Raw genomic sequence first — 27139 nt, 5'->3', positions numbered from 1 at the left:
CCGGAAGGGCTCCCATGGACCGGGGCATATCGGCCGTTCGCAAAGCAATGGCGCCACTGCTGGAGTACGAGAGGCAGCTGGTGCTGGAACTGCTCGACAGCGACGGGCTAGTGGTGTGCGCCCGCGGGCTTGGTGCCGACCGGCTCCTCTACCATTTCCTGCGGCTGCACTGCCACCCGGCCTGCCTGGTGCTGGTGCTCAACACGCAGCCGGCTGAGGAGGTGCGACTGCGAGATGGGTGGACCCGAGGGCGTGGGGACATCCAAGCCGAAAGCGGCGCGGCGGGAATGCGAAGCTGTGCTGTCGCAGGGGCACCGAGCCAGCGCAGGTCTCAAACGAGACAGGAAAAGGAATGAATTGAGATCCCTGAGGGAGATTCGGGGCACCTATACAATCCTAGGACACTGTGAAGGAGGGAAGGGAACCCCTGGGACGTCCAAGTGGCTGTCACGACTTAGGAGGGCATTGAGTAAGGGTCCTTGAAAGAGATCAAGGGCTCTAACACTGCGGGAGGGCCCTGCGAAGGAGGGAACGCGTCCCCTGGAAGTCTTAGCTTCCACGCTTAACAGAGAGGGCATTGAGTAGAGCTCTTTGGGAGAGACACAGGGCCCACAGCTTGAGGACACTAAGAATATGGCTCCCATACACTCTCTGACAGTGAAAAGGAGAAGCGACTAGGATACACATTAGGGTAGGAGAGTGGATTGGTTTGCACTGAAAAGTAGGGAAGCTGTCAGAATAATACAGAGTAAAGCTATAAGGATAATATGTGAGCCTGAAAGTTAAGTATTATGGGTGTTTCTGGGGGCAGCTGAGTGGCGCCCCTAAAAGGACAGTGATGGGCCAGGAAGAAAGTGTCAGCTGAGAAGAGGCTCTTTTGGACTCCTCTGGGTATCTCCAGTGCCTGGCATGGGACTTTAAGATGCCCAGGACAGTGACATTGAATGGAGAGGCTGTCAGCCATCGAAACTATGAACATTCAGAAGTCTCTCAAGTATGCATCAATACTGTTGTAACTAATATAGCGCTAACAGTCTAAAGCATTGTCTGAAGAGGGGAATCCCTTATTACAGATAATGTTGGCTGGAAGCCTGGCTTTGGTGGGAAGTAATTTCTAGGTAGTAGAGAACTTTTAACCCGGGATTTTAAAAGGTTCTGTTTGGGGGCAAATGACTGAAACACAATTATTTCTTAGTGTAAACTCCAAAGCACAACCAAACAAAAACCTTAAAGTAACCCGGAATAACTTAGTTTGCATATTTGTTGTGATAGTCACAAATCTGAGAACGGAGACGTCATTTTCAATCCCTGCATCCTATTTTAATAGTACTCTGCTCGTATTATAAACAGCTTACTAATGAATTTAATCTGATTTAGGAATATTTTATCAATCAGTTGAAGATAGAAGGAGTTGAACACCTCCCCCGACGTGTGACAAATGAAATCACAAGTAACAGTCGCTATGAAGTGTATACACAAGGTGGTATTATATTCGCAACAAGTAGAATACTTGTGGTTGATTTCTTGACTGATAGAATACCTTCAGATTTAATAACCGGTAAGAATTTGAAATCTTCCTTATCTACAATGTGAGCATTTTTATTTGTGTCTGTCTCCTCTGCTAACTGCTAAACTGGTTCTTATTATTCAGCATTGTAGTTAACCTGTTGGCATAATATCTGACACATCATAGATGTTCCATAAATATTTATGACATGGGGAAGTATCACTCAATGGTCACCAGTTCTCAGGCTGTATGGTTTAGCTATTGTGTGACAACCTTAGAGCTTACATACAAGAACATACATGGATGGGCAAGAGAGGTGGGTCAGAGGTTAAGGTTGCACACTGCTCTTGCAGAAGGCAAACACCTACATGGTGGCTCACAACTGATCCATAACTCCAGCTCCATGGGATCTGATACCCTCTTTGGCCCTCTGAGAGCACAGCACTCAACATGCACAAACACCCCTCTCTCCAACCATATATACACAGAGATATGTACATGATTTTTAAAGTGAAAATAAATTAAAAAAAAAAAAACTGGCCCAGGCGTTGATGGCACACACCTTTAATCCCAGCACTTGGGAGGCAGAGGCAGGTGGATATCTGTGAGTTCGAGGCCAGACTGGTCTATAGGGTGAGTGCCAGGATAGGCTCCAAAGCTACACAGAGAAACCCTGTCTTGAAAACCACCCACACACAAAAAAAACAAACAAACAAACAAACAAACAAAAAAAACATCCTGGATCTTATAACTCAATTAGATGTTGATCTCTTGATGCAACTAAGAGACATAGTAAACATGAGCTGTTTGGGCCTGATGCTGCCACCATTAACACAGCACACTGTTTTATGGTTAATTTGTTTTTATAGCTAGAAGGGTGCCTCCAAAATAAGGAAGAAAAGCACAGTATAGTAAATTAACCTGGCAGTCCTTTGCTGTATTACTGAGTATTATGTATACTGCACATAATTGCACATGTTGTGTGCTTATGTGACTAGTGGCACAGTGGTGTATTTGTTTTACAAATATATATACATATATATATATATATAATATATATATATATATATATATATATATATATATATATATGCGTACCACATGCATGTCTGGTACCTGCAGAGGTCTGAAGAGATCATTAGATTCCTGGAACTTGAGTTACAGATGGTTGTGAGCCACCTTATGGGTTCTGGGAATCCAACCTGAGTCCTCTGAAAGAGTAACTGGTCTTAACCACTGAGCCCTCTCCAGCCAGTCTTTGTATCAGCATACAAACCCATAAAGAGTCATGAGTTGAATCTACTGGAACGTGCGTACTCTCCAGCTCTGTTCTAACCTTTAGGTCCATTGCCAACTGAAGCATCATTATGCAATGTGTGACTTTGTGTAAGATGTGGCCCCTTCTGAGTCTTGCTTTCACTAATATTAACAGGAATTTGCCTTTTGAGTACAGCCAGACTTGATGTGTTTATCAGTACTCTTCATAGATCTCTAAATGAATTTGCTGTCCTTCCTTTCCCCATGATTTAAACTAAATTGTTTATATTTTTGAGGAGAAGGGTGGGAGATCATTTTAGCTAGGAGCATTATAGAAACAATGGATTTCGTTGTCATTTGTCCCTTCAGAAACTGCTGCTTTCCTTGAAGCTAATATAAGAGCTCTACCACCCTGTCATTAAACTGCCCTATGCCTCTCTACCCAGAGCACCTGAAACACTACATTGCACTTGCCTGTTTATGTCCAACTCACCTGTAAGCTAAACTTTGCACCAGGAAGCACTTCTTCATCTTGGGCTGAAGAGCCAGTTCAGGTGGCTAACACACACTTGCTGACTGTTGTTGCCTTGCATGCATAGTGCTCACCCACACCTCTTGTCAATGGGTTGGCTCTATTGTGCTGCCCAGGTAAGGTACAGAGCCTGCTGTCCCTGATGTTGCAGCTGGTGGTCAGGGGCAGCTCTCTCACATGCCTTAGGTGTTGATGGGTGGGAGGGGGGCCATTTCTCCTCCACCCAGGATTCCCTGATTTCTTTTTCAGCCTCTTTATCATTTGTATATAGGAGGGCCACTGTTCTTTTGTTTGTTTGTTTGGTTTGGTTTGTTCTGTTTTGGTAATCTTGTATCCACCCACTTGATTAAAGGTGTTTTTCGGCTGTTGGAGTTCCCAAGTAGAGTTTTTTGGGGTCACTTATATATACTATCATATCATCTACAAATAAAGATACCTTGACTTCTTTCTTTCCTATTTGTGTCCCCTTGATTTCCTTTAGTTGTCTTACTGCTCTAGCTAGAACTTCAAGTGATATATTGAATAGATAAGGAGAGAGTGGACAGCCTCACTTTGTTCCTGATTTTAACAGAATTGTTTTGAGTCTCTCTCCATTTAGTTTAATGTTGGCAATCAGCTTGTTGTATACTGCCTTTATTATGTTTAGATATGTCCCTTGTATCCCTTATCTCTCTAAGACTTTTATCATGAAGGGGTGTTGGATTTGGTCAAAGACTTTTTCAGCATCTAAGGAGATGACCGTGTGGTTTTTTTCTTTGTTTAATATGGTGGATTATATTGACAGATTTTTGTGTGTTGAACTGTCCCTAAATCTCTGGGATGAAGTCTACTTGGTGATGGTGGATGATCTTTTTGATGTGTTCCTAGATTCAGTTTGCCAGTATTTTATTGAATATTTTTGCATCAATATTCATGAGTGAAATTGGTCTGTAGTTCTCTTTCTTTGTTGAGTCTTTGTGTGGTTTATCAGGGCAACTGTGCGTCATAGAAAGAATTTGATAATGTTCCTTCTGTTTTTATCTTGTGGAATAATTTGAGGAGTATTGTTATTAGCTTTTCTTTGAAAGTCTGGTAGAATTCTGAGTTAAGACCATCTAGCCCTGGGCATTTTTTTTTTTTTTTTGGTTGGGAGACTGTTAATGACTGCTTCTATTTCCTTAGGGGTTATCAGTCTATTCAAAATGTTCATCTGATCTTGATTTAATTTTGGTTAAGTGGTACCTATGGAGAAAATTATCCACTTCTTTTAAATTTTCCAATTTTGTGGAGTACAGGTTTTTCAAGTATGACCTGATGATTCTCTGAATGTCTTTGGAGTCTGTTGTTATGTCCCCCCTTTCCTTTCTGATTTTGTTGATTTGGATATTCTCTCTCTCTGCCTTTTGGTTAGTTTGGATAAGGATTTATCTATTTTGTGGATTTTTCTCAAAGAACCACCTCTTTGTTTCATTGATTCTTTGTATTGTTTTCTTTGTTTCTATTTTATTGATTTCAACCCTCAATTTGATAATTTCTTGCTGTCTATTTCTCTTGTGCTTACTTCTTTGTCTTCTAGAGCTGATAAGTTGCTAGTCTGAGATTTCTCCTTATTTATTTATTGGTGTAGGCACTTAGTGCTATGAACTTTCCTCTTAGCCCTGCTTACATTGTGTCCCATAAGTTTTGGGTATCTTGTGTATTCATTTTCATTAAATTCTAGAAAGTCTTTGATTTATTTCTATCTTGACCCATTTTTGATTGAGCAGAGAGTTTTTCAGTTTCCAAGAATTTGTAAGCTTTCTGTTGTTTCTGACGTTGTTGATATCCAGCTCTCATCTGTTTTTTCATTTCTTAAATCAAGAAAATAGTGCCTCCAGAGCTGGAGAGATGCTCAGTGGTTAAGAGCACAGGCTGCTCTTGCAGAGGATCTAGGTTCAATTCCCAGCAAACACATCTATTACTCTAGTTCCAGGGAATCTGATGCCCTCTTCTGATCTCCAAGTACACTGAATGCATATGGTACACAGACATATAAGCAGGCAAGATGCCCATACATACACACACACACACACACACACACACACACACACACACACAGAGAGAGAGAGAGAGAGAGAGAGAGAGAGAGAGAGAGAGAGAGAACATGCATACGTACGTACATATGGATATTGATGCCTTTTAGGATGATAGCATTGCTGTGATGCTTGTACACAGAAAACCCTAATAAATTGTACCAATAGTTGCTCTTTTGTAGCTGGAGATAACCGTTCATCCAAATCTTACTGCTTTATGTTGTGTAAACTTGGATTTTAAGTTGCTAACATGAAAACATTGTCTAGAAACTACCACTAGATGTCAGTCTTGTACCATCAGTCACCCTGACTAGGCCTGCACAGTCTGAATCAACATCTTCTCCCAGCTTAGCCTACAGGTGGGTTCTTGACTGAAACTGCCAAAGTCAAGTCCATTCTGGTCCATGCTATCCTGTCTCATGAGAGCCTCCTGTAGCTCTGAAGCCCCCTCCACACACCCTCTATACTGATGATGCAGGTTTGCAAGGACACCAAGGGGCTTCACTCATCAGGAAGCACATAGTAGGCCCCTGTCAACCTTCAGGCTGCCCCCTCCCCCTTTTAATCTTAAAATAATCCCTATATGAAATGAAAACACACACATATAGCCCCCTGAGCACGACCACAGGAGCAAACCTTGATGCACAATGAACATCTGGGAACATTTCATGTCCAAGTCATAATATCAGATGGCCCAGGATAACCCAGTCTCCTAAAGCTTACTTGAATCCCATTTGCAAAGCCTGTGCCTGTGCCTGCAGTTAGGGTTAGCTTTCCCCTTTCTTTTGGATTCCAAAATAATGACAACCTCTTGGGACACTAAGGCTCACCTATAGTTTGAAAATTCCGTTTTATTGTTTTCAATTTTATGTTCTATTTCAATTGTGTGTGGTATGCTTATGCATGTGTGTGTGGTTCTGCATCTGCTCACTTACATAGGCCAGAGGAGGATATTGAGCATCCTACTCTATCACTCTGTACCTTATATCCTTGGGACAGGGTCACTCACTGAACTTGGAGGCAGATTGGCAGCCAGCAAGCCCCAGTGATCCTCCTGTCTCTGTCTCCTACAGTTCTGGAGCTACCAGTATGCACAGGGTGGCCAGGCCGGCTTTTTATGTGGGTGCTGAGGAGTTGAATTCAGGTCCCCGTTCTCATGCATCAAATGCTCTGGGGCTACTTCCTAGCCCCCTGTATAATAATGCTTCAACACAGGCTAACCACTGTGGCCTGTGGGATCCATGGGAAAACTACCTGCTAGGTTTGGAATATTTTCTGAGCAGTGAGTGAGTACGCCTCGTGCACCAGTATAATTGGAAAGTCTTCATTCACAAATTTGTAAATGAATTTTCACATACTTGTTTGTTAATTAGGGAGAGTACGTTTTAGCCAACTTAGTCCAGAATTTCAAAATAAAGTAATAAAATGTGTAGTGAGTTATTGAATGACAAGAAGGGCACATGGATCACTGTATCATTTTAGGATCCAGTGTGTGAAGAGAGCGGGTCCAAAAACAAGTGCATGTGTGTACTTGTATATATTGATGTGTATCAGCTGATTTAGGTCTAAAAGACTAAATCATCATAGAATGGTGAGTTTGACCCAAAAATTGACGCCTGTCCTCTGTTAGATCTCCTGCTTCTCTTAATTTGTCACTAAACACACATTATCAAAATGGTACCAACAGGACCAGCATGATGGCTCAGTGGGTAAAGGCACTTTGCCTCCAAGCCTGACCTGACCTGAGTTCCATCACCAGAATCCATATGGTAGAAGGAGAGAACCAATCCTTGAAGCTGTCCTCTAACCTCCACCTATGCCATGCCATGCCATGCACACATACACACATACACTAAAGAAATAAATGTAATAAGAATGGTAGTGCATTAAAGGTCTCCTGTTTTAGTATCTTATATGTAAAATTAAGAAACATTTATTTTTGTGTGCATGTATGTGTGTGTTCTCAGATGTGTGTAGGTATGCACGTATGTGCACGTGTTTGCATGTACACCAGACATCAGATGTCTTCCTCTCGCTCTCTCTCTATTGAGACAGTGTCACTTGCTAAAGCTGGAGCTTGCCAATCCTTGCTAATTCAGCTAGCAACTTGCTCAGGGGATTCCATGCCTCTTCCTCCTTGGTGCTTGCTGGGTACAGGTGGCCCCACACCTGCCTAGCTGTTATGTGGGTTCTAGAGGCACACAGCAAATGCTTTATACACCAAGCCATCTCTTTATCCCTCATTCTTGTTTTTAAGATTCAGGGGCATCGTACCAAACAGATAACAAAAGTCATGTATTGCCAGGCATGGTGGCACATGCCTGTAATCCCAATACTCAGAAGGCTGAGGCAAGAGGATCATAAGTTTAATTATGGCCAAGTTAAGTTAAATATCAAGTGCCTGCCTCTGCAAACAAAACAAAATGTTTATTAAGTTTGCTCGTTAAAGGCTTTTGTTTCAAATAGTGTAATTTACCTCTTTATTGACTGCATCCTCAATGCTGACTTTATCTAATGGGATGCAGATGCTGCCCAGACTTGTAAAGTTGAGCTGTTTTATGTAGTCCATCTGTCCACACTGTGCACCATTTAAGACCTCTGCTCTTTATCTTTTGCTCGGCCTGGCCCCTTTGTGGTCCAGACACTCATGGTCCAAATGGCACAGGAGACTTACTCCCTCACCTTCACTTTCCATTTGCACACTCATCACTAAAGCTAAAATACAGATCACCATCTGTGCTGGCTCATTTTATGTCCACTTGATACAAGCTAGGGTCATTGGAGAGGAGAGAGCCTCAATTGAGAAAATGCCTCGGTAAGATCAGGCTGTAGACAAGCCTGTAGGAATTTTCTTAGTGATCCATGGAGGAGGACTGTGGGTGGTGTCCATTCTGGGTGATGCAACCCCTGAGCTGGTAGTTCTGGGTTCTATAAAAGGCTGAGCAACCTAGGAAGAACAAGGCAGTGAGCTACACCCCTCCATGGCCTCTGCATCAGCTCCTGCCTCCAGGATCCTGCCCTGTGTGAGTTCCTATCCTGCTTCCTTCAATGATGAACAGTGATGTGGGCTTACTTTTGGTCATTGTGTTTCATCACAGCAATAGTAACCCTAACTAGGACACCACCCTCTGGTTTATTTTCTTGTTAGCACTTGTAAAATTAAATATTTTACTCGCATTATTTCAAGTTCCACAAAAGAACAAGGATTTACATCTGCACCCAGCCTAGAGCAGGGCCTGCCAGTTTTCAAGCAGGTGTTCCAAAAAAGGGACAGAGCCAGAGTGAGCGTAGGGATCCCCTGTGTGTACCACAGCCCCCGTCTTCCTTAGGGTTACTATTGCACTCTAGCAAACCCCTTTCTTTACATGGAGATTCATCTTAGGAGTCCTGTCCTCTAGAAAACCTGACTAGTACAACCCCCAACAGGCATCCTGGTGTACAGAGCACACAGGATCATCGAGTCCTGCCAAGAAGCCTTCATCCTGCGTCTCTTCCGCCAGAAAAACAAGCGTGGCTTCATCAAAGCTTTCACAGACAACGCTGTGGCTTTTGACACTGGTTTTTGTCATGTGGAAAGAGTGATGAGGAACCTTTTTGTGAGGAAGCTCTACCTGTGGCCAAGGTAATGACATTGTAGGACCACTTTGTGAACAGAAGAGTCTTAACTTAGCTGCACTTTCGTGCAGTTGATAGAATACATGTAAAATTTGCCATTCTGTCCATAAGGACCTTTAGAAAAAAATATTTATGCATGTATATATCAATTGTGTGAGGAATACTAGCTGTACAATTATTCTTTATTTAATTGTTCCTTATTTCAGAAGTAAAACCTGCCTATAAATGACCAGCTAGTAAGTGTTTTGGTAGTGGAGACTCGCTTAGCTCAGCCTTGCTGTTAGAAGCACAGAAACAGACAACAAGATCATTCAAGGGGTAAAGGTTCTTGCTGCCAAACCCTGAGAACCTGAGTTCAATCCTGAGGACCCACATGGAAGGAGAGAACTGACTATAAGCTGTCCTGAGCTCTGAATGCTCAGGCACACCACAAGTAAATAAATACATGTAACTTAAAAGAATTGGAGTAAGGGTGGCAAGATTGCTCAGTGGATAAAAGTGCTAACCACTAACCACTAACTCAAGTTCAGTCTCCAGTACCCACATGGTTGTTCTCTGACCACCACACATGCCCTATAGCGTGTGCACACAAAATTAGGGTGATTGAGTTTTGGGGTGTTTTGTTTTGTTTTGTTGTAGATAATAGGAACCCAATGGCCGGGGCCATGTTCCCTCACACTATACAAATGTAGGTCTGGGATTGGGCCAATACTAGCTTTCTGAGCCTGCCTTGCTTGAGTGATGAGCCTACTCAGCAGGGTCCAGTGTGTTCTTAGGCATTGCCATTTTGCTTGCATTATGCTTGAAGCTGTTGATTTGGAAACTCTGTCTCCTTAGGTTCCATGTAGCAGTCAACTCGTTCTTGGAACAACACAAGCCTGAAGTCGTAGAGATTCACGTGTCTATGACTCCTGCCATGCTTTCCATCCAGACAGCCATACTAGACATCTTAAATGCGTGTCTGAAGGAACTGAAGTGCCACAACCCATCACTAGAAGTGGAAGACTTGTCACTAGAAAATGCTCTTGGGAAGCCGTTTGACAAGGTCCACTTCCTTTTTTTCTTCCTTTTGAAGCACAGCTGATTAGGTTGTCATTTTAAAGAGTGCAAAAGTGAATTTTAATATTCACCGTGTCCTTTGCAGAAATTAAACTGAAGGTGGTTTAAAGTGGGGCTGCTTTACCTTGTGGAAATAGTAATGTACAGTGACATCTGTGTTTGGCATGTAAGCATAAAGTTGACTTTTTCAGTTACATAGTGAGTGAATGTCTTATTGTAAGTATACTCAATGTCTTTGTTCCAAAATGACAATATCTGAGTATCTGTAGACACAGAGTCTACACATGAATGCTAGTAATCACACATCCCCGAATTTGCCATCTTTTTAAAATACAAAGTTAGGTGCTTTTTGTTGTTGTTGTTGTTTTTTGGGTTTTTTTTGTGGGGAGTATTTTTGTTTTTGTTTTGAGACAGGTCTCACTGTGTAGCCCTGGCTGGCCTAGAACTCACTATGTAGACAAGGCTGGCCTAGAACTCACAGAGATACACCTGCCTCCCAAGTTCTGGAATTAAACATAGGTGCCACCATGCATGGCTCATGCTACTGTCTTTTAAACTCTGAATCAGTCTTGGTGTCACTGGGAACAGTGTGTGTTCTGACAACTGTGAAATATTCATGTGTGGAATGGATTCCACACATGTTCTGTCCTGCCTTCCTTTGTCTTAATGTGTGTGTAACTTAGGGCGTGGCGGTGACAAATGTTCATATTGTTTTAATGGAATAGATAATGTCCTAGAAAAGCAGAATGTTTTATTGAACACTGATTTGTGTCTGATATTACTGGCTGGTGAGAGTCAAAGATTGTTGTGGACATTCTTGAATTAGTCACATCTGATATATAGACAGAGCTTGCATCGGGTAAAACAAAAACTTGAGGTTCCATGTATCTTTTAACAAAAGTGATCTGCTGTTGTAGAATGGCTCTAACCCTCCTGTTACCCTGTCACATGCATCCCAGTCGGAGCATGAATTAGAAGGTCATTAGGTGCCACTTCTGCTCATTGTGTACTTTGTCAGATTAGATACCCATGAGACTACTGTTCATAAGAACAAGTTGCTGGCTTTCTGATATAGCAGGCCTTTTTTGTCTATGGTGTATAATAGCATGTATATTTTTTGTATGTCTTTATACATGTGCATGCACCACTGTGTGTGTGTGTGTGTGTGTGTGTGTGTGTGTGTGTGTGTTGGACATGCTCCTGAATGTACAGATGCCAGAGAAGGACATAGAGTAACCTCTCCATCACTTCTTTGCCTCATTTCCTTGAGAAAGGGTCTGTCACTGGACCTAGAATTAAGCTGACAGCTAGAATATCCCAGAGATCTTTCTGTCCTTTGTCCCTTATAACTCTGATTTTATAGACAAATGCCGTCCTTTTATGTGGTTGCTGGGGATTTGAACTCAGGTCCTGCTTGCACAGTGGACATTCTTACTCACTGAGCCTTCTGACAATGTTAGTAAGAATTAAGGGGCATTAACTCATCCCATCATAAACAATATAGTAATATGACATTATCCTTTTAAAACATTATTAGGATTGGTGACCTGAAACTTTCTAGGAAGGAAATATTTAGGGAATATTGTAGGAAATATTGTAATAAAATATAAATAACAAAACATAGCATTTTAAGTATGTTTTTACATATACAACGAATAACCTTTATTGAAAGTATGGCTGTGTTAAGAAAAGCTATAATAAATATATTTTAGCAATAGAAAATTGTATTCTTTTTCAGACAATCCGCCATTACTTGGACCCTTTATGGCACCAGCTTGGAGCCAAGACTAAATCCTTGGTACAGGATCTGAAGATACTAAGAACCCTACTGCAGTATCTCTCTCAGTATGATTGTGTTACATTTCTTAATCTTCTGGAATCTCTGAGAGCAACAGAGAAGGTCTTTGGTCAGAATTCAGGTGTGAGATAAAAATACTAATATTATTCTAGGAACTGATTTGAATAAAGTGTTACTGGGAGGAGTGCTATATTCAACTGCATGTTATAAATTGAATTTCATGTTCACTGCACAAGGCTGTAGAGCTTTATTGAAAGCTAATGTTCCCTCCTACTTAACTTCTGTTCTGTATAATAAATATTCATATCCATTCCTGGCAGTTTTATTTCCAGAAAAGACTTTGTAGTACAGACAGTCTCCAACTTGGAAATGGGTTTTTTTCTGGAAGTTTACTTGCTAGGAACTTAAAATTAATTTTATTCAAACAGACCTCAAGGGATGGGTTTCATTTGCTAGAGTGTCAAAGACTTAAGAGATTTGTTTGGAAATATAGACCTGTACAGTGGCTGTCATGCTAACTACTCAAGACCCTTGAACCCTAGGGTCAAATTTATGCAATTAAGAATTTTTACTGCTTCTTCCAGACATTCTTAAATAACCAATACAGAAGCAGGGATATAGCACCATGGTAGCACACATACTTTGAAAACCACTGGTCTAATCAAGCAGAGGCCACAGCAATAAGACAAACTAAGACATAGTTGCTGTGAAAACAAGATGGCAGCTAGTGGTGTATGTGGGTTATGTGACCATGTTTAAAATTACCACTAATTGAAGCCCTTTTTGTTTTTACCATTATATTAGGTTGGCTTTTCCTGGATGCTAGCACCTCCATGTTCGTGAATGCTCGTGCACGAGTTTATCGTGTTCCCGATGTCAAACTGAACAAAAAGGCCAAAATGTCTGAGAGTGCAGAAGGGCAAGGTCAGGCCTTAAACGCCTCTCTGTTCACATTGGAGTGGAAGCAGGTGTCAGCTTAAAGCACATTTAAAATGCATGCAGTGTGTGGGAAGAGTATGCAATAAAACCAGGATGAGATCCATTGCCAGAGAACACCAATGTCAAAGGCCAGACATCAGTCAAGAGTGTTCTCATTGCTCTATAACAAACATTTCAACCATTACTATTATGGACACTTAAAGACTTAATGAAACATTTTAGCATTCTTTGCAACTTTTAAAGACTATAAATGCACTAGACAGAAGTAACTGTAGGTTTTATTGTCGTTTCTAACTAGTAAGCATCAAGTGTCTTTTTTTTCTAAGGCTTGGGATGGGGTAGTTAACACTTGTTTCTGCCTACTTTAAAAATCTGTTCAAAACAGTATGTTCATAATCAGTTTGAATACTTATAGAAAAAAAAAGTTGTTTCCTGCTTTTAGCCATGTTCAGGGTTGTAGAAAGTACAAGCATATTAGAAATAATAGGGGCTGTAGAAATGGCTCAGCGGTCAAGAGCACAGGCTGCTCTTCCAGAGGACCTGGGTTCAACTCCTAGCACCCACATGGCAGCTCAAAACTGTCTGTAACTCCAGTTCCAGAGGATCTGACCTCCTCACACAGACATGCATGCAGGCAAAACACCAATGCACATATAAAATAAAAATAAAGTTTAAAAATTGTTATTTACAAAAGAATAAATATTGATAGCACCTATTCATTGCTTTGTGTAGCTGCCTGTGTACAGTGTCCCAACTGTTTCTATCAGCCATGTGTCCCATCACCTCCACACATTCCAGCAGACCTGTCAGCCTGCTTTTCCAGGGAGGCAGGTCCTGTGTAGCATGCTTGAGGCCCAAGGGCATGTCCATTCCCAGCGATGCTAGTTTTCTATTGTGGGAACGCCTTTGGCATCATTTTGGCTAAACATCATACAGGATGTGGTTATATTTTATTTCTATACAGAAACAAAAAAGGAACTGGTCCTAGAAAGCAACCCAAAGTGGGAGGCATTAAGTGAAGTCCTGAAAGAAATCGAAGCAGAAAATAAGGAGAGTGAAGCCCTTGGTGGCCCAGGTAGGAACCAAGGGAGATGGTGACATTGGCTTAATCTTTGTTTTTGTTTCTGAGACAAGATCTCATTGGTCCAGATTGGCTTTGAGCTTGCTGTACATCTGAGGCTGGCCTTGACATTCTGATTTTCCTTCCTCATACTTCCTAGTAATGGATTCCAGGCAGGTACCACCAGACCCCACACAGCACACTGACATTGGATGTCAATTTCCTGGCTCCCAAGACCACTTCAGTTTGGTGTGCTTTTCTCCATATTGAGTCATTGTGTATTCACAAAGTGCAGTCTTCACGACTTGGCTTCTCAGGACCTCTGTTAAAGAATCAGCAAATTTCCATGTATACATTCACTAGGTTTTAAATATAGAATCTCCAGGAAATCAGCTAATGGTGTTTTTTTTTGTTTTGTTTTGTTTTTTCTGTTTTATAACCCCAGCCAAGTGTCTTTCCAAAGAAGCTTAAATGCTTCTATTTACTTGAAAAACAATTCCAAGTTCTAAGCCTTCTACCTTCATCTCTAACACATATTGTCTTAGCTGCCTTGGCCAATTTATACTACACCAGTTTATCTGCTGATTATGTCTCTAGACTTTCTAATGCTGGGTTTATTGCTCTAAAGTCAACCTTTTCATATAATCTTCTCTGAGAACCAATTTTCGGCTTTTAAGACTAGAAGATCACCTCCATCTTAGGGGTAAAGACAAGCCATCCTTTATGATTTGAGATTTGACATTTGAAACGGATTTTGGCGTCTCAGAGCCTCTAGAAAATTAGTCATTAGAAGCTTCTTTAAAGCTTCCATTGTACCTTGGCTCTGCTTTCATTAGACTAAATTGTTGTGGCTTCAGCTTCCCTCCATGAATCAGCCCGGAGGTGACAGCGTGGGATTGGGGCCCAAGCCCCATTTTAAACCATTTGTAAATTGGGTTCTTTAATGAGGGTAAGATGCCTTTCCATAGAAAGGGACAGGGGACCCAGGGTGGCCCAAAGGAGCAGAGAATGTGAGTGAGCAAGCAAGCAAGCATATGTTCTCTCTGATTGCAGGCCAGGTGCTGATCTGTGCAAGCGATGACCGGACTTGCTGCCAGCTGAGAGACTACCTGACCGCAGGAGCAGAAGCCTTCCTGCTGCGGCTCTACAGGAAAACCTTTGAGAAGGACAGCAAAGCCGAAGAAGTGTGGGTGAATCTTAGAAAGGGGGACGGTCCAAAGAGAACCATGAAATCTGACAAAAGACCCAAAGACACCAAAAACAAAGAGCGTGCCTCTACCAAAAAGGGGGCTCCTAAAAGGAAGAAGCGAGAGCTAACTCTGACGCAAGTGATGGGGACTGCTGAGGAGCCACCAGAGGAAGGGGCTGCAGAGGAAGACCAGCAGAGACAAGCCACCAGTAGTCCAGAAGGCTGCGGGGGAGAGATTCAGCATGAAGCTTTTGATTTAAATTTGTCATCTGACTCGGCCTATGGCATCCTGAAAGAGCCCCTGACCATCATCCATCCGCTTGTGGGGTGCAGCGACCCCTATGCCTTGACGCGGGTACTGCATGAGGTGGAGCCCAGATACGTGGTTCTGTATGATGCAGAGCTCACCTTTGTACGGCAGCTGGAGATCTACAGGGCCAGCAGGCCAGGGAAACCACTGAGGCAAGTTTGTGCTTGGCGGTTCTGCCGGCTTTAGGACAAAAGCTGTCTGGTCTTACCTTTAAACCACCATGAGGCTGGTTTGACCCTGCTTTTTGATAAATAGGTGGAAGTGCACCATGCAAAAGTCAGCCACCACTCCTAAACTGCAAGCTTCCAGCATCCCTGGCGTGTTCCCTGCCCTGCTCATATTCTTTCGTTATGTCTGAGTGCGTCTCTTACAGGGTACATTATCTGGAAAGTCTAGGAAATTTATAATGTTCTATGTATTATCAAAGGTAATATACTAATGACTTAGCCAAATGTTATTAATCTTCTAAAATACCCTGTAAAGTTTTAAACATTCTTAGTGATGTGTGTGGTGTGTGCACACCATGACAATTTGCAGGAGTTGGTTGATGCCTTACTTCATTTTGTGGATTCTAGGGATTGTACTCAGACAGGAAGTCTCTACCTACTGAGGCACCTCACCGCGCTCACAGCTTACAGATGCTAAGAAATGACTCTAGATTTCATACTTATAAAACTAAAGTGTTTTAGGAATTATTGTATCAAGTTTTCTTGGATTCCTAGAAATATCTCCTTAAAATCTACCAATCTATCTGATGAGAAAGTGATGCCTCCAAAGAATACAGTGTTCTCAGCTTTCCAGCTAGCTAAGAGGAAATAAACACCAAAATTAATATCCTGAACTCAGTCTGAACCAGAAATAGAGCCAAGAGAAACCTTTGTAGCAGGGTAACTAAGACAGCCTTTCAGAGCAGGAGGCTGGCTCAGAAGGAACCTGTGATGATAAAGGCCCTGGCAAAAGCCTTGCAGGCTGGTCAGCTACTCAGCCTGCTAGGCATCGGCTCCCAGGCAATCTTTTTGCCTAACAGCAAGACACTATCATGTTTGAAATCAAAATGTCCAGAGCGGAAGACACCTGGGAACTCAGCGGTACACTCTGTCAGTGGGAAACTGAGGCCCAGAAATGGAAATTGATTTGGCTTCAGCCACATGACACATCCATGGGACAGCTGAAATCTCCTGACACCCCAGTGGCCTTTCTCCACTCTGTGCTTCAAATGAGACAGTTTTGGAAGATGTGTGCTAAAAGTAAAGTGGGCTTAACAGTGATCCCTCTAACGAGGCACTTAACTCAGCCTTAGCCACAAATGAGAAAACCCAAGCGCTCTGGTTTATTCAACACTGTTTTTAGTGATGCATGTGTATATGTGCACCAGTCGCCAGAGATGCAGGGTAGGGATAGGGAAAGCTAAAGTTGCAGGCAGCTGTAAACCATTCATTGTTGGTGCTGGGAACTGAACTCTGGTCCTCTAGAAGAGCAGGAAGCACTCTTAACCAATAAGCCATCTCTTTAGCCCCAGAGCAAAGCCCTTTTGAAACAAAATATATCAAAAAAAAATTGAGATTCCGGATACTATCCATGTGTTTATTTTTCTGGCTCCAATCTGTTGTGACTTGAATAAAAGGAACTGAGAAAGTACTGTGAGGGTAAAGGTATTTGCTTGTCACTAGCATCGAATTTCCCTAAGCTGATTCTAAGGATGATTGTCCAACTTTTAAGTTTTGGTTTGGCAGAAGTACAAAGAAAAAAGTTGAAAAAGAAGCCTCTAAGAGATTTTGTGGGTTTCTTTTTTATTTGTTTATAGTTATGAGAAAAAATTCTTCCGTCCTCCAGTTATATTTCAGTGTTTACCTGTATTTGGTGAAAAGAAAAAAGAAACCTCATGGGTTAGCAGCCCTAGAACCCTTAGCAGGTGGGATTCTTGTAGCTCCGTCTGAGTCTTGTGTACTGAGCAGTGAGCAGAGCCTCACTCTTCCTCGAGTTGCTGTTACTTGAGTGTCCAGAGCTACTGCTCTCAGACACTCGACTGTGCTGCCCTTCCAGGGATTAAGAATTACAGTTTTGCAACCTAAGAGAGTTCTATCTTAACCCACAGGGTTTACTTTCTTATATATGGAGGCTCCACGGAAGAACAGCGTTACCTGACCGCTCTTCGAAAGGAAAAGGAGGCATTTGAAAAGCTCATAAGGTAAGATGGTGGCCCACGGGAACCATGCTTAGCTTAGTCCTTCCCAGGGTCAGTGGACAGCCAGTAGCTTCTCTGGAGCACCCTGGGAAGAGAGAGGAGGAAAAAAGGGAAGGGAGGGTCATGAACTGGGGGATGACTGGTACTTTGGGCCTGCCTCACACACACTTCCTTTCCTCTCTCTTCCCACTGCAGTTGCTTGATGTGGGTTTAGTGAGTAGGATCTGCATTGTATCACTTACCTGAAATACTTGGAACCAGAAGTATTTCAAATGTTGTAACATTTTCATATATGTAATAGGATGTGTTAGTGACAGGATCCAGTCATGAACATGTCCATGTGTCTGTTAGGAGGCCTGTGGCCTGAAGGTCACTAGAGACGACAAGTTGGACATGTCTGTAGGTTCCTTGAGCACAGGATTGGACATGGAATTTTCCTCCTGTGCTGCTGTGTTGACAAGCCAAACACTTGGCATTTTTTAGCATTTTGAGTTTCAGATTTTTCATACGAGAAATGTGTGAGAGAAACTGCTTTTTATCTGTAGTGTACAGCATCATACATACCACAAGACACTGCTGTAGGAGGGAAGCTCTCTAACTCTGTACCCTCTGCTCAAGGGGCCTTCTTTTTTGAATTGTGGGTTTTCCCTCCTAAAATCTTGTTTATCTGCAGGTGGGTAGCTACTTTATCATGAGCTGGGAAGTATTTTATGCCCCACCCCCAGTTCTGACCACTGTAGCTAGAATCATTCTAAGGTGTTTTGTTGTTGTTGTTTTGTTTTGTTTTGTTTTGTTTTAAGGATGTACTATTTTTCTTAATTTGTGTCATGTTTTTGAGAGTGGATGTCATATTACCAATCCTGGTAGAAAATGCTATTCAGTTTAACAGGAGCTGTTTATGGAATAGTCACAAACTGACTGGCAACATCTCACCCCTAAGCACCTGGGAAGATCAGATGACCCACCAGGAGCCATGTCAATAGACTGCAGTGCACTGATGACCCAAGGGACTAAGAAGCCAGGGTTAGACCAGGCATCATAAAGCTGAGCCAGAGAAAGCCTAGGCCAGAGAAAACAATGGGGTACATCTTTGGAACTGGCTTTCCATGCGTTGGACATTGGCAGTGTACAGTGGCAGTAAGCCTGGCACTGAACTAGACAGAATCTAAGAATGGACAGTATCCTACAAGGCTGTCTGTGGATGCTTAGCCTCTGGATACCCAGGGCAGTCCAGGTCAGGCATTTCTAAAAATGGATATTCACAGGTGGGTGCCTCTGGTCCCACTGAAGGAGTTTAGCGTGTGTGTGAATGGCACCCTTCCCTTTATATCTTCTAGAATAGTGGTGTTTCCTTGAAGCTGCTAACTGTACAGTTTTGTTACTTGGTCCTCTTAGCCTATACAAATGCACCATGGGATTGTTTCTGTTGTGTTTTGTGGGATATGTGTATGTGTGTGTGATGAAAAGCTAGCTATTTCAGAAGTAGTAGTATAACAGCAGTTATTATATAGACAACCTCTTCTTAGTCAGAGTTGTCAGAGCCTCCCGTCTGTCCTGTAGACCTTCAGCTAACGAGTCTCCAACAGTGAAGTTATTCATTGAGCTCTAGTCTATGCGAATGCAGTAAGAAAGGAATCACGTTGAGCAGAGGTATGTAGGAGAGCCCAGAGGTTCAAAAGGCCCAGAGCCTTAGTTAGGACTATGTGGCAGCACTACACATTCTAGGTGGCATGAGGCTCATGCATTTGTAAAGATGTCTCTGAAAAACAGCTGAGGAATGCATTGTGTGCTAGGAGAGGGTGGCAGGAAAGATAGGCTAAGGAAGAGAAGGGGCAGATGTGAGAGGTACTTAGGTGATGTGTCAGAGATGTGGCATCCTTGGGGATGGGCTAGCACCTCCCTACAGTTCTTTTATTGTTTTAAAAACATCCTTTTTCTAACTTTTCTCTGATTAAAAATAATTGTCACCAAACCACAAATGAATGCCTAGAACTGAAGTATCCTTATTAGATCATTGGTTTTCCTGTGTCAGGGTCCCCAAGGTCACTCTTCAGTCAATGAGCTGCAATTAAGTCTGTCACAGAAAAGGGCACACAGGTGAGACTCAGCAGGGAAAAGCTGGAGCGAAATTCAGGAAACAAGCAGGAGTGGCATCTCCCGGAAACATGGAGGTGCACTCAACTCTACCACCAGTCATGTGTCTCAGACATGCAGGCATGGTAGCAGGGACACTCATCCAGCCTCGACGTCCACAGTTCTCATTGAGGCTCAATCTCATAGACACAGCACCCATGTGACTGACTTGATCTCTCCAACTGCAACCTGCCAAAGCAAAATCAGGCATTCACCACCAATCACAGTTACCTGTGACCCAGTGCCTTGGGCATAGCAGCCCTCTACCAAGCACTGTTCCACAGGCTCCATGCTCATCCCCGAGACCATGCTATGGCCCAGCTTTGAGCACAAAGGCCTTTCTTGGGACTTTTCAACAATGGCACCCTGCTCAGTTGATGTCTCCTTGATGTCTCCAAGGAGCTGATAGGCTCTAAGGCTGGAGTTCCCTAGGGGACCGGCTTTGGGCTCTAGACTTGGATCTTGCAGCTACTGCCTCTTGCCTGGTTCATCAAGGAGTCTTGATAAAAGGTGCTTGGAGTCAATAGTGGTAATGTATTGTGCACTCTCATGCCTCTCCTGGCTTGTACAAATGATTGTGTTTATCGGGGAAGGGGCATCATCAGGGTAGAAGATCTGTGTAGCATGTGTGTGTCCTGAGTTAGTTCCCAGCCCACGAGAAAATACACATCCATTTTAGTGGTATTTTACCTAAAACTTAGCATCACTTTTTCTAAACTCAGTACCTACTTGTTATAAATAGTCTTCCACTTTGCACAGCAGTCAAGTGGTTACACTGGTCATCTTCTTAGGACTCTTACTTTCCCAGAAGATGGGGAATTTGAGTGGTGTTTGTTTTAAAAACACAAAGCAACATTTGGGGTTCATTGCCAGTAGGGCATTTGCACTTCGCCTGAACCGGGAGGAAATTTACTATGACAGGAAGAGAATAGACTCTTGCCAAGACCTCCATGGGTGATGTTGTAAGAACAATGCTGGGCTGCTGTTTAAAATAACCAGGGAGGAATGAATCGGGCGGACTGGCAGCAAACGAGGACTTCTTAGCTGGGTTAGAGATAATTAGATTCAATTGCTGGAGAATAAGGGCAAGGTGCCTCCTGTTGGGCAGGTCAGTGGCTCACAGTGTAAGTTCAAGATTACTTGACTTTGCTGAAGAGTCCATGCCTAGACGCCAACCAAAGACTCCTGGGCTCTTCCTTCCCACATCACATTATTAGAGCCATTCACATACCACTGAAAATCCCAGCACTCCAGGCAAGCCTGGGCTACATCGTAAGAAAAATATCATTGAAAATATTAAAGCAACAATAGAAACCATCAGTACCTGAGGATGGATGAGGTGGAAAGAGGTCTGGAATTTTAACGATCTCATGTCTGTCACAGTGCAGCTGGAGTAGTTGTGTTGAGTGATGGGCGTAAGGGATGGATGCTTTTGATAACAGTAAATGTCCACTAAAGGGATTTGTGCCTGCTCAGCAACTTGCTTTCTTCATGGTTACCAGTTCCTTTTGGGGGTATAAATTTTCTCAGAAGTGGAAACAGTGCCAGATTCCTTTGCCAGCAGACCTGTAGCTTCTTAGTGTGACCCTGGATAACTGAAGGCGGGCCAGTGGCACTGAGGGTTTCACTTACTGTGGCAGGGACAAGATGCACCCTGTAGTCAGCCTTTTCAAGTAGATTTTAATAGCATTATCCCCATTTTACAGATTTTTTAAGAATTCTGGCAAGGAGCACCTGAATGATTCCAGATTACACTGCTAATAAGAACTAGGTCCCTGCTTCTGACTACACTGTCTACCCACAAACAGGAGATTCATCAGGAAGCTGGGATGCCCACCCCCCACCATATGACCTGTAACTTAACATGTAAAAGTGGTAGAAATAAAGAGGGAAAAGCAAAAATGTTAGAGAGAAAGATACTGAGGGTCTGCTAGTGTTCTTGAGTATTTGGTCATCCTCTTGGGTCCTTTGGGTGTGGCCAGGAGGTGCTGGTGGGCAAGGGTTTGCATCACAGAGCCCTTGACCAGGCCTACAGGACAGTGAGAACAAGCCCTTGTCTGTCCCTGCATGCTGGACTAGCAGCAGCTCTACACTCCTGGGTTGTTCACACCATGTAGGGTTCCAAACTTTCTGGGCCACATGTGCCTCTATAGATTACATACTGTTCTTTGTAGTGTTTAAGTGGAGTCCTGCTCTACTTCATCTCCAGGAAGTGAGTGTTGCTCTGTTCCTGGTGGAGACATATCCATCTTGGCAGCTCCTTCTGCTTCCCTAGCCCCAGTCTCTGCTGAAGCTGTTGATTCTGTGGGTTTGTTCATGTTGCTTGCTTTTCTTCTGCAGCTCTGCTGCAGGTCTCAGGAGAAAAGGTCCATGTTCTGTCACACCAGGCACACTTAGTACTTGCAGTCTCGTGAATTAGCTGTCACATGCTTAGTGGTTTCAAAGATTTAGAGCCCCCAGCTCACTATGGAGACTTACTTGCCATAATGATGTCCGTCAAGTCTTAGCAGGTGACACAGTTCTCCTAAACCATGTGTGTGAGATACTGGGTTACTCTGAAGACTAGAAGGATTATCGGTCATTTTTATTACATTTGTTTATTTGTTTCATGCATGTCTATCTGTATTCATACATGTGTGCATGTACACTGTGTGGAGGTCAGAGGACCAATTGCAGGAGTCAGTTCTCTTCTTCCACCAAGCTTGAATTTGGATAGTCAGGCAAGTTCCTTTACCCACTGGGCCTTCTTGCCAGCCCAGTGATCACTGTTATACAGGTAACACTCCTAATGCTTCCAAACAAAACCACAAGGAATGGCTACTGTTCCCAGCTCTTTCCCAGATGTTGGTTATCTGTTTTGAACCCTAACAGAAATTTTATTCTTATAGTGACCTTGCTTCTCTTTTGAAACTAATGGTGGTTGATGGGGCCTCCCACCTGGAGGGTTTCCAGTCAGGTTTCTATCATGTCTGTTTTCATTTTCTTTTTCTTAATCATTGACTGAACCCTCCCTACTTATGATCCTGAAAAATATCTGACTTTAAATGATTTGTTTTTCAACATTGATATAGCAGGCTCAGGCAATCTCAGTCACATAAAGAGCTTATTTGAACTCTGGAGGGTGAGAAAGGAAAGCTCAGCCAAGTGACTCTTCCAACTCCAATTCTTCCCATCTGCTTGCTTATTTCTGATGTATTTCCTTGCATTCACTTTCACCACTGCAGTCAGTGTCATAGGCAATCCCCCTGCCTCAGCATCCTAAGTGCGAGCATTACAGGTATGGACTCCTAGTGCCAGCATGTAGATCGCCTTAGATATGGGACTTTAAAAAAGATTCATCTAGAATGTTGAGATTAGTCAAGTGATGCTATGATATTTGTTCCCCCAGGGAAAAGGCTAGCATGGTTGTCCCTGAAGAACGGGAAGGCAGAGATGAAACCAACCTGGACTTAGCAAGAGGCACAGTGTCCACAGATGCTCCCGCTGACACTCGAAAAGCTGGTAAGTCCGGCCCTGGACCTAGTGCCACTTTTGCCCTTAGAGGACACTGTGAAGCCTGGAGCTACCTAGCTGAGTTTCTCTAGGTAAACTCTTAAAAACACAAATAGGGCTGGGGAGATTGCTCCCCTGTTAGAAGCACTTGGCTGCTCTTGCAGAGAACTTGAGTTCAGTTCCCAGTACCCATATCAGACAGCTTATAACTGCCTATAACTTCAGCACCATCCTGTGGCCTCTCCAGGGACCTGCTCTCCTGTGGTGTATATAAATTCATGCAAGCACACACACATCCAAATAAATATTTGATAAAGAAAAGGAAATGATTAGGGAAGTTTCCAGATGAACTCTGCCAGTGATGCCTTGGAACATCTGGGTGGTTCTGTGACCCAGGGAAGCCAGATGACTCATACGACAACTGAAGGAAGCTTTCCCTAACTTCCTCTGCCTGTCCTCTCAGGTTCACACATTGCTGGGACTCCTTAGGGTATGCTTGTGCCCTCCCTACTCTGAAGCACTGTCTGCCTATTGCTGTCTCTCCAGTCCCAGGTGTTTGGCATGTCACAAGGCCTGCTGGATTTCACAAGGAATTCCATTTCCCATGGCAGCTGCCATCAGCAAGCAGCATGAGAGGGTTACGACTGATTTAGTCTCTGATGCAATCAGTGCATTCAGAGTCCAGTGGACCTAAGCTGATAGATTCCATGTCCTTGCCTTCCCTGTGGCACTGTGCCTGCCACAGGCTCAGAAACAATAGAGCCAACTGCCTGTGGATGGAAACCCTGAACCAAAGTGAATTTCTCCTCCCTTAGGTTGTTTTGTTAGGTATTTGTCAGGGGCCGGGGAGAGGCCTGGAGAAATGGCTCTGAAGTAAGTTAGAAACACTTTCATGAAGGCCTGACTATCTGAGTCTCATGTCCCATCCCACTAGGTGGCAGGAGAGAAGCCACTACTGAGAATGTCCTCTGATTTCCACACGTGCAATGCACATGTGACCTGCTGGCTTCACACATGGAAATTCTGCTTCTGTGGGTGAGAAGGACCTTGCACTGCTCACTCTGGGAAGCACTGTTTCAGAACATCTGTGCGTTTTGTTTTGTTTTGTTTTTTTGAGGCAGATTCTTAACTCTGCCTAGCTTGGTGACCTTTTGGGAAGAACTACATCCCGTAAGGCAGGGTGAAGGAGGGAGAATCAAGCTATAAGTATTGCACACAAAGCACTTCCTAGGGATCTGCCCTCTGGAAGCCTCTGTCTGAGTTTCCTATCGCTGCTGTAAAACATTACACAAACTTGGCTTGAAAAGCACACATTGCCCTCCTTACAGGTCTTCAGGCTGGACAGAATTTTAACTGGATGCCATTGAGCTAGTATCAGGGTGTTCACAGAGCTGTTTTCTTCCTGGCAGTTCATCAAAGAAACCTATCCTTGTTTGTCCCAGTGCCTTAGGTATTACCTGCATTCTTGGCTCATAGCCCCTCCCTCTGCCCTCAAAACCATACTGATGCCTTCTCTGATCCTGGTGCCTCCCCCTTTCTCTCCTATGGCCTCTGGGTTTGCCCAGGTATCTTAGTTCTCTGTTGCTATGAGGAATATCTGATGAAGCAACTTAAGGGAAGGATTGATTGGGCTCTTATTGTCCAGAGGTTCCGGTCCACACTCAGCCAGCTTCATTGTTCCTAGGCCTGTGATGAGGCAGAACACCATGGTGGAAGGGTGTGGGACTGAAAGCTGTTCATCTATGGCAGCAAACACAGAAAATCAGAGGGTAAGTGCAGGACAACCCTCAGCAGCAGGCCCCAGTGATTAGGCCCTATCTGCCAGCGGTCCATCCAGCTGTGACTTCATCTGTGCAGGTGAGGCCCGGAGCCTCCTGAGCACGACCATAGGTGTAAACCTTGATGCACAGTGAGCCTCTGGGGACATTTCATCATCATATGGCCCAGGGCGACCCAGCCTCCCAAAGCTTACCTGAATCCCATTCTCAAAGCCTCTCTTACTGTGCTAGGTAACCCTACTGAGCAGTGATTGGGGTGCAGGCACTTGGGGGGGGGACATAATTCTGCCAATAAAAGTCATTAACACTCAAGAGTGCCCTTGGAGTTGAGTAGATGCTTTGGTGGATAGGAATGCTTGCTATACAAGTATAAAGACCTGAGTTCAAATTCCCAGCACTGATGGGACCTGTACCACCACTGCTATGACAGAAGGATCCCTGGGGCTTGCTGACTACTGGCCTGGCTCCAGGTTCAGTGACAGATCCTGTCTGGAGTGGCCTTCACACAGGGGTTCAACAAAGCTACACACAAACATACACAGACACTCGTGCACATATACCACACATACCCAAATAAAGTTGTCCTAAAAACAACAGTATTATCACCCCTAGGGGCTGTTGGGAGTGAAGTTTTGGAGCCTTTGATTCCATACCTGTTGAGTTCAGAATCTGCTTGCTAGCATGGCCCCAGCTATTCACATCAGTGTGTAAGAATCTGTTCCCAGCCTTTTCCCTAGACCCAACAGCTCAGAGGCAGACTACTTAGCTCCTACTGTGTATAAGACCTGGAGATAGAAGTACCAGCACAAATGTGGTCAATGTTCCTGTGAGGGACCAGAGAGGAGCCAGAGCAGAGGTGTTTGTGTGCCACTGTAAGTCATGAACAGCCAGCCCAGTCTAACTTTCCTATTGGTTCCATTTAATTTGGGGAAAACTACCTCTGTTTTCTCTATAAATGCTATTTTTTGGAATTGTAGAAAGTATTATAGCCATCCATGTGAGTTTAACAAAAGAAACGGATATAAACTTATCAGTTCATCACTGAGCATTCTTCCCTGTGACATGACCATCCCTATTCATAGGTGGCCAGGAGCATAACGGCACACAACCCAGCATTGTGGTGGACATGCGGGAGTTTCGGAGTGAGCTACCATCCCTGATCCATCGGAGGGGCATCGACATCGAGCCAGTGACTCTGGAGGTGGGTGATTACATCCTGACGCCTGAGCTGTGTGTGGAGCGCAAAAGCGTGAGTGACCTCATCGGCTCGCTAAATAGTGGCCGCCTGTACAGCCAGTGCCTAGCCATGTCACGCTACTACCGGCGGCCAGTACTGCTCATCGAGTTCGATGCTGGTAAGCCCTTCTCCTTGGCGCCACGCGGTTCCTTCTTCCAGGAGATGAGTAGCAGCGACGTGAGCTCCAAGCTCACGCTCCTCACCCTGCACTTCCCGCGCCTGCGGCTGCTCTGGTGCCCCTCGCCTCATGCCACAGCCGAGCTGTTCGAGGAGCTGAAGCAGAACAAGCCACAACCTGATGCAGCCACGGCCATGGCCATCACTGCAGACTCGGAAACGCTGCCAGAGTCGGACAAGTATAACCCCGGCCCCCAAGACTTCGTGCTAAAGATGCCTGGGATCAATGCCAAGAACTGTCACTCCCTGATGAATCACGTGAAGAACATAGCAGAGCTGGCCTCCCTGTCCCAGGAGCGGCTCACGAGCATCCTGGGGCATGCGGGAAATGCCAAGCAGCTGTACGACTTCCTCCACACTGCCTATGCAGACGTGGTGTCCGGAGGCAGAGTGAGAAAATGACCGAACTCAGATCGCTGTTCATTAGTCATTTGCAGAGCAGTTCATTCTTTCCCAGGGCTTTTAGGGATGGGCATTCTATCCCCCACGATTTCCCCCTGAGCTCTGGCCTGATGTGTGTCCTTACTTCCTCTTGCTGCCTCACACCCCTCTGTGCCCTATCTGTGCTAGGCTTGCAGTGTTCCTTTTTAAATAACGTGTGGCAGGATTACACCACCTGAAGGAAAAAGAGCCAATGTTTGCTACTCAGGTGGTAAAAAAAAAATACTCCATTGTATTCCAGCACTGTCTAAACAGGGTATGGTAGAACTGAGACAGGGCTGCTGTTCTCACACTCCCTCCAGCCGTGTTCTTCAGCTTCTTCACCTCCCACTCACAGAGACAAGCCAGCCCACTAGCCTCCTGGTCACCACGTGTATAT

General features: G+C 44.0%; 1 protein-coding gene across 1 annotated transcript; it reads left to right on the top strand.

The window, feature by feature from the left end:
* On the top strand, positions 1–26796 carry Ercc4 (ERCC excision repair 4, endonuclease catalytic subunit). The gene is given in 11 exon segments (NM_001244032.1): positions 1–221; positions 1378–1558; positions 8774–8969; positions 9800–10007; positions 11760–11940; positions 12624–12743; positions 13723–13833; positions 14872–15469; positions 17413–17505; positions 23024–23136; positions 25988–26796. Coding segments are annotated over 11 exon segments (2742 nt in total). The 5' UTR covers positions 1–14; the 3' UTR covers positions 26722–26796.
* The last annotated feature ends 343 nt before the right edge of the window (positions 26797–27139 follow it).

This window comes from Cricetulus griseus, chromosome 7 (genome assembly GCF_003668045.3).
Source record: "Cricetulus griseus strain 17A/GY chromosome 7, alternate assembly CriGri-PICRH-1.0, whole genome shotgun sequence".
Taxonomy (NCBI): domain Eukaryota; kingdom Metazoa; phylum Chordata; class Mammalia; order Rodentia; family Cricetidae; genus Cricetulus; species Cricetulus griseus.
This window is presented reverse-complemented; position numbering and strand designations above follow the sequence as displayed.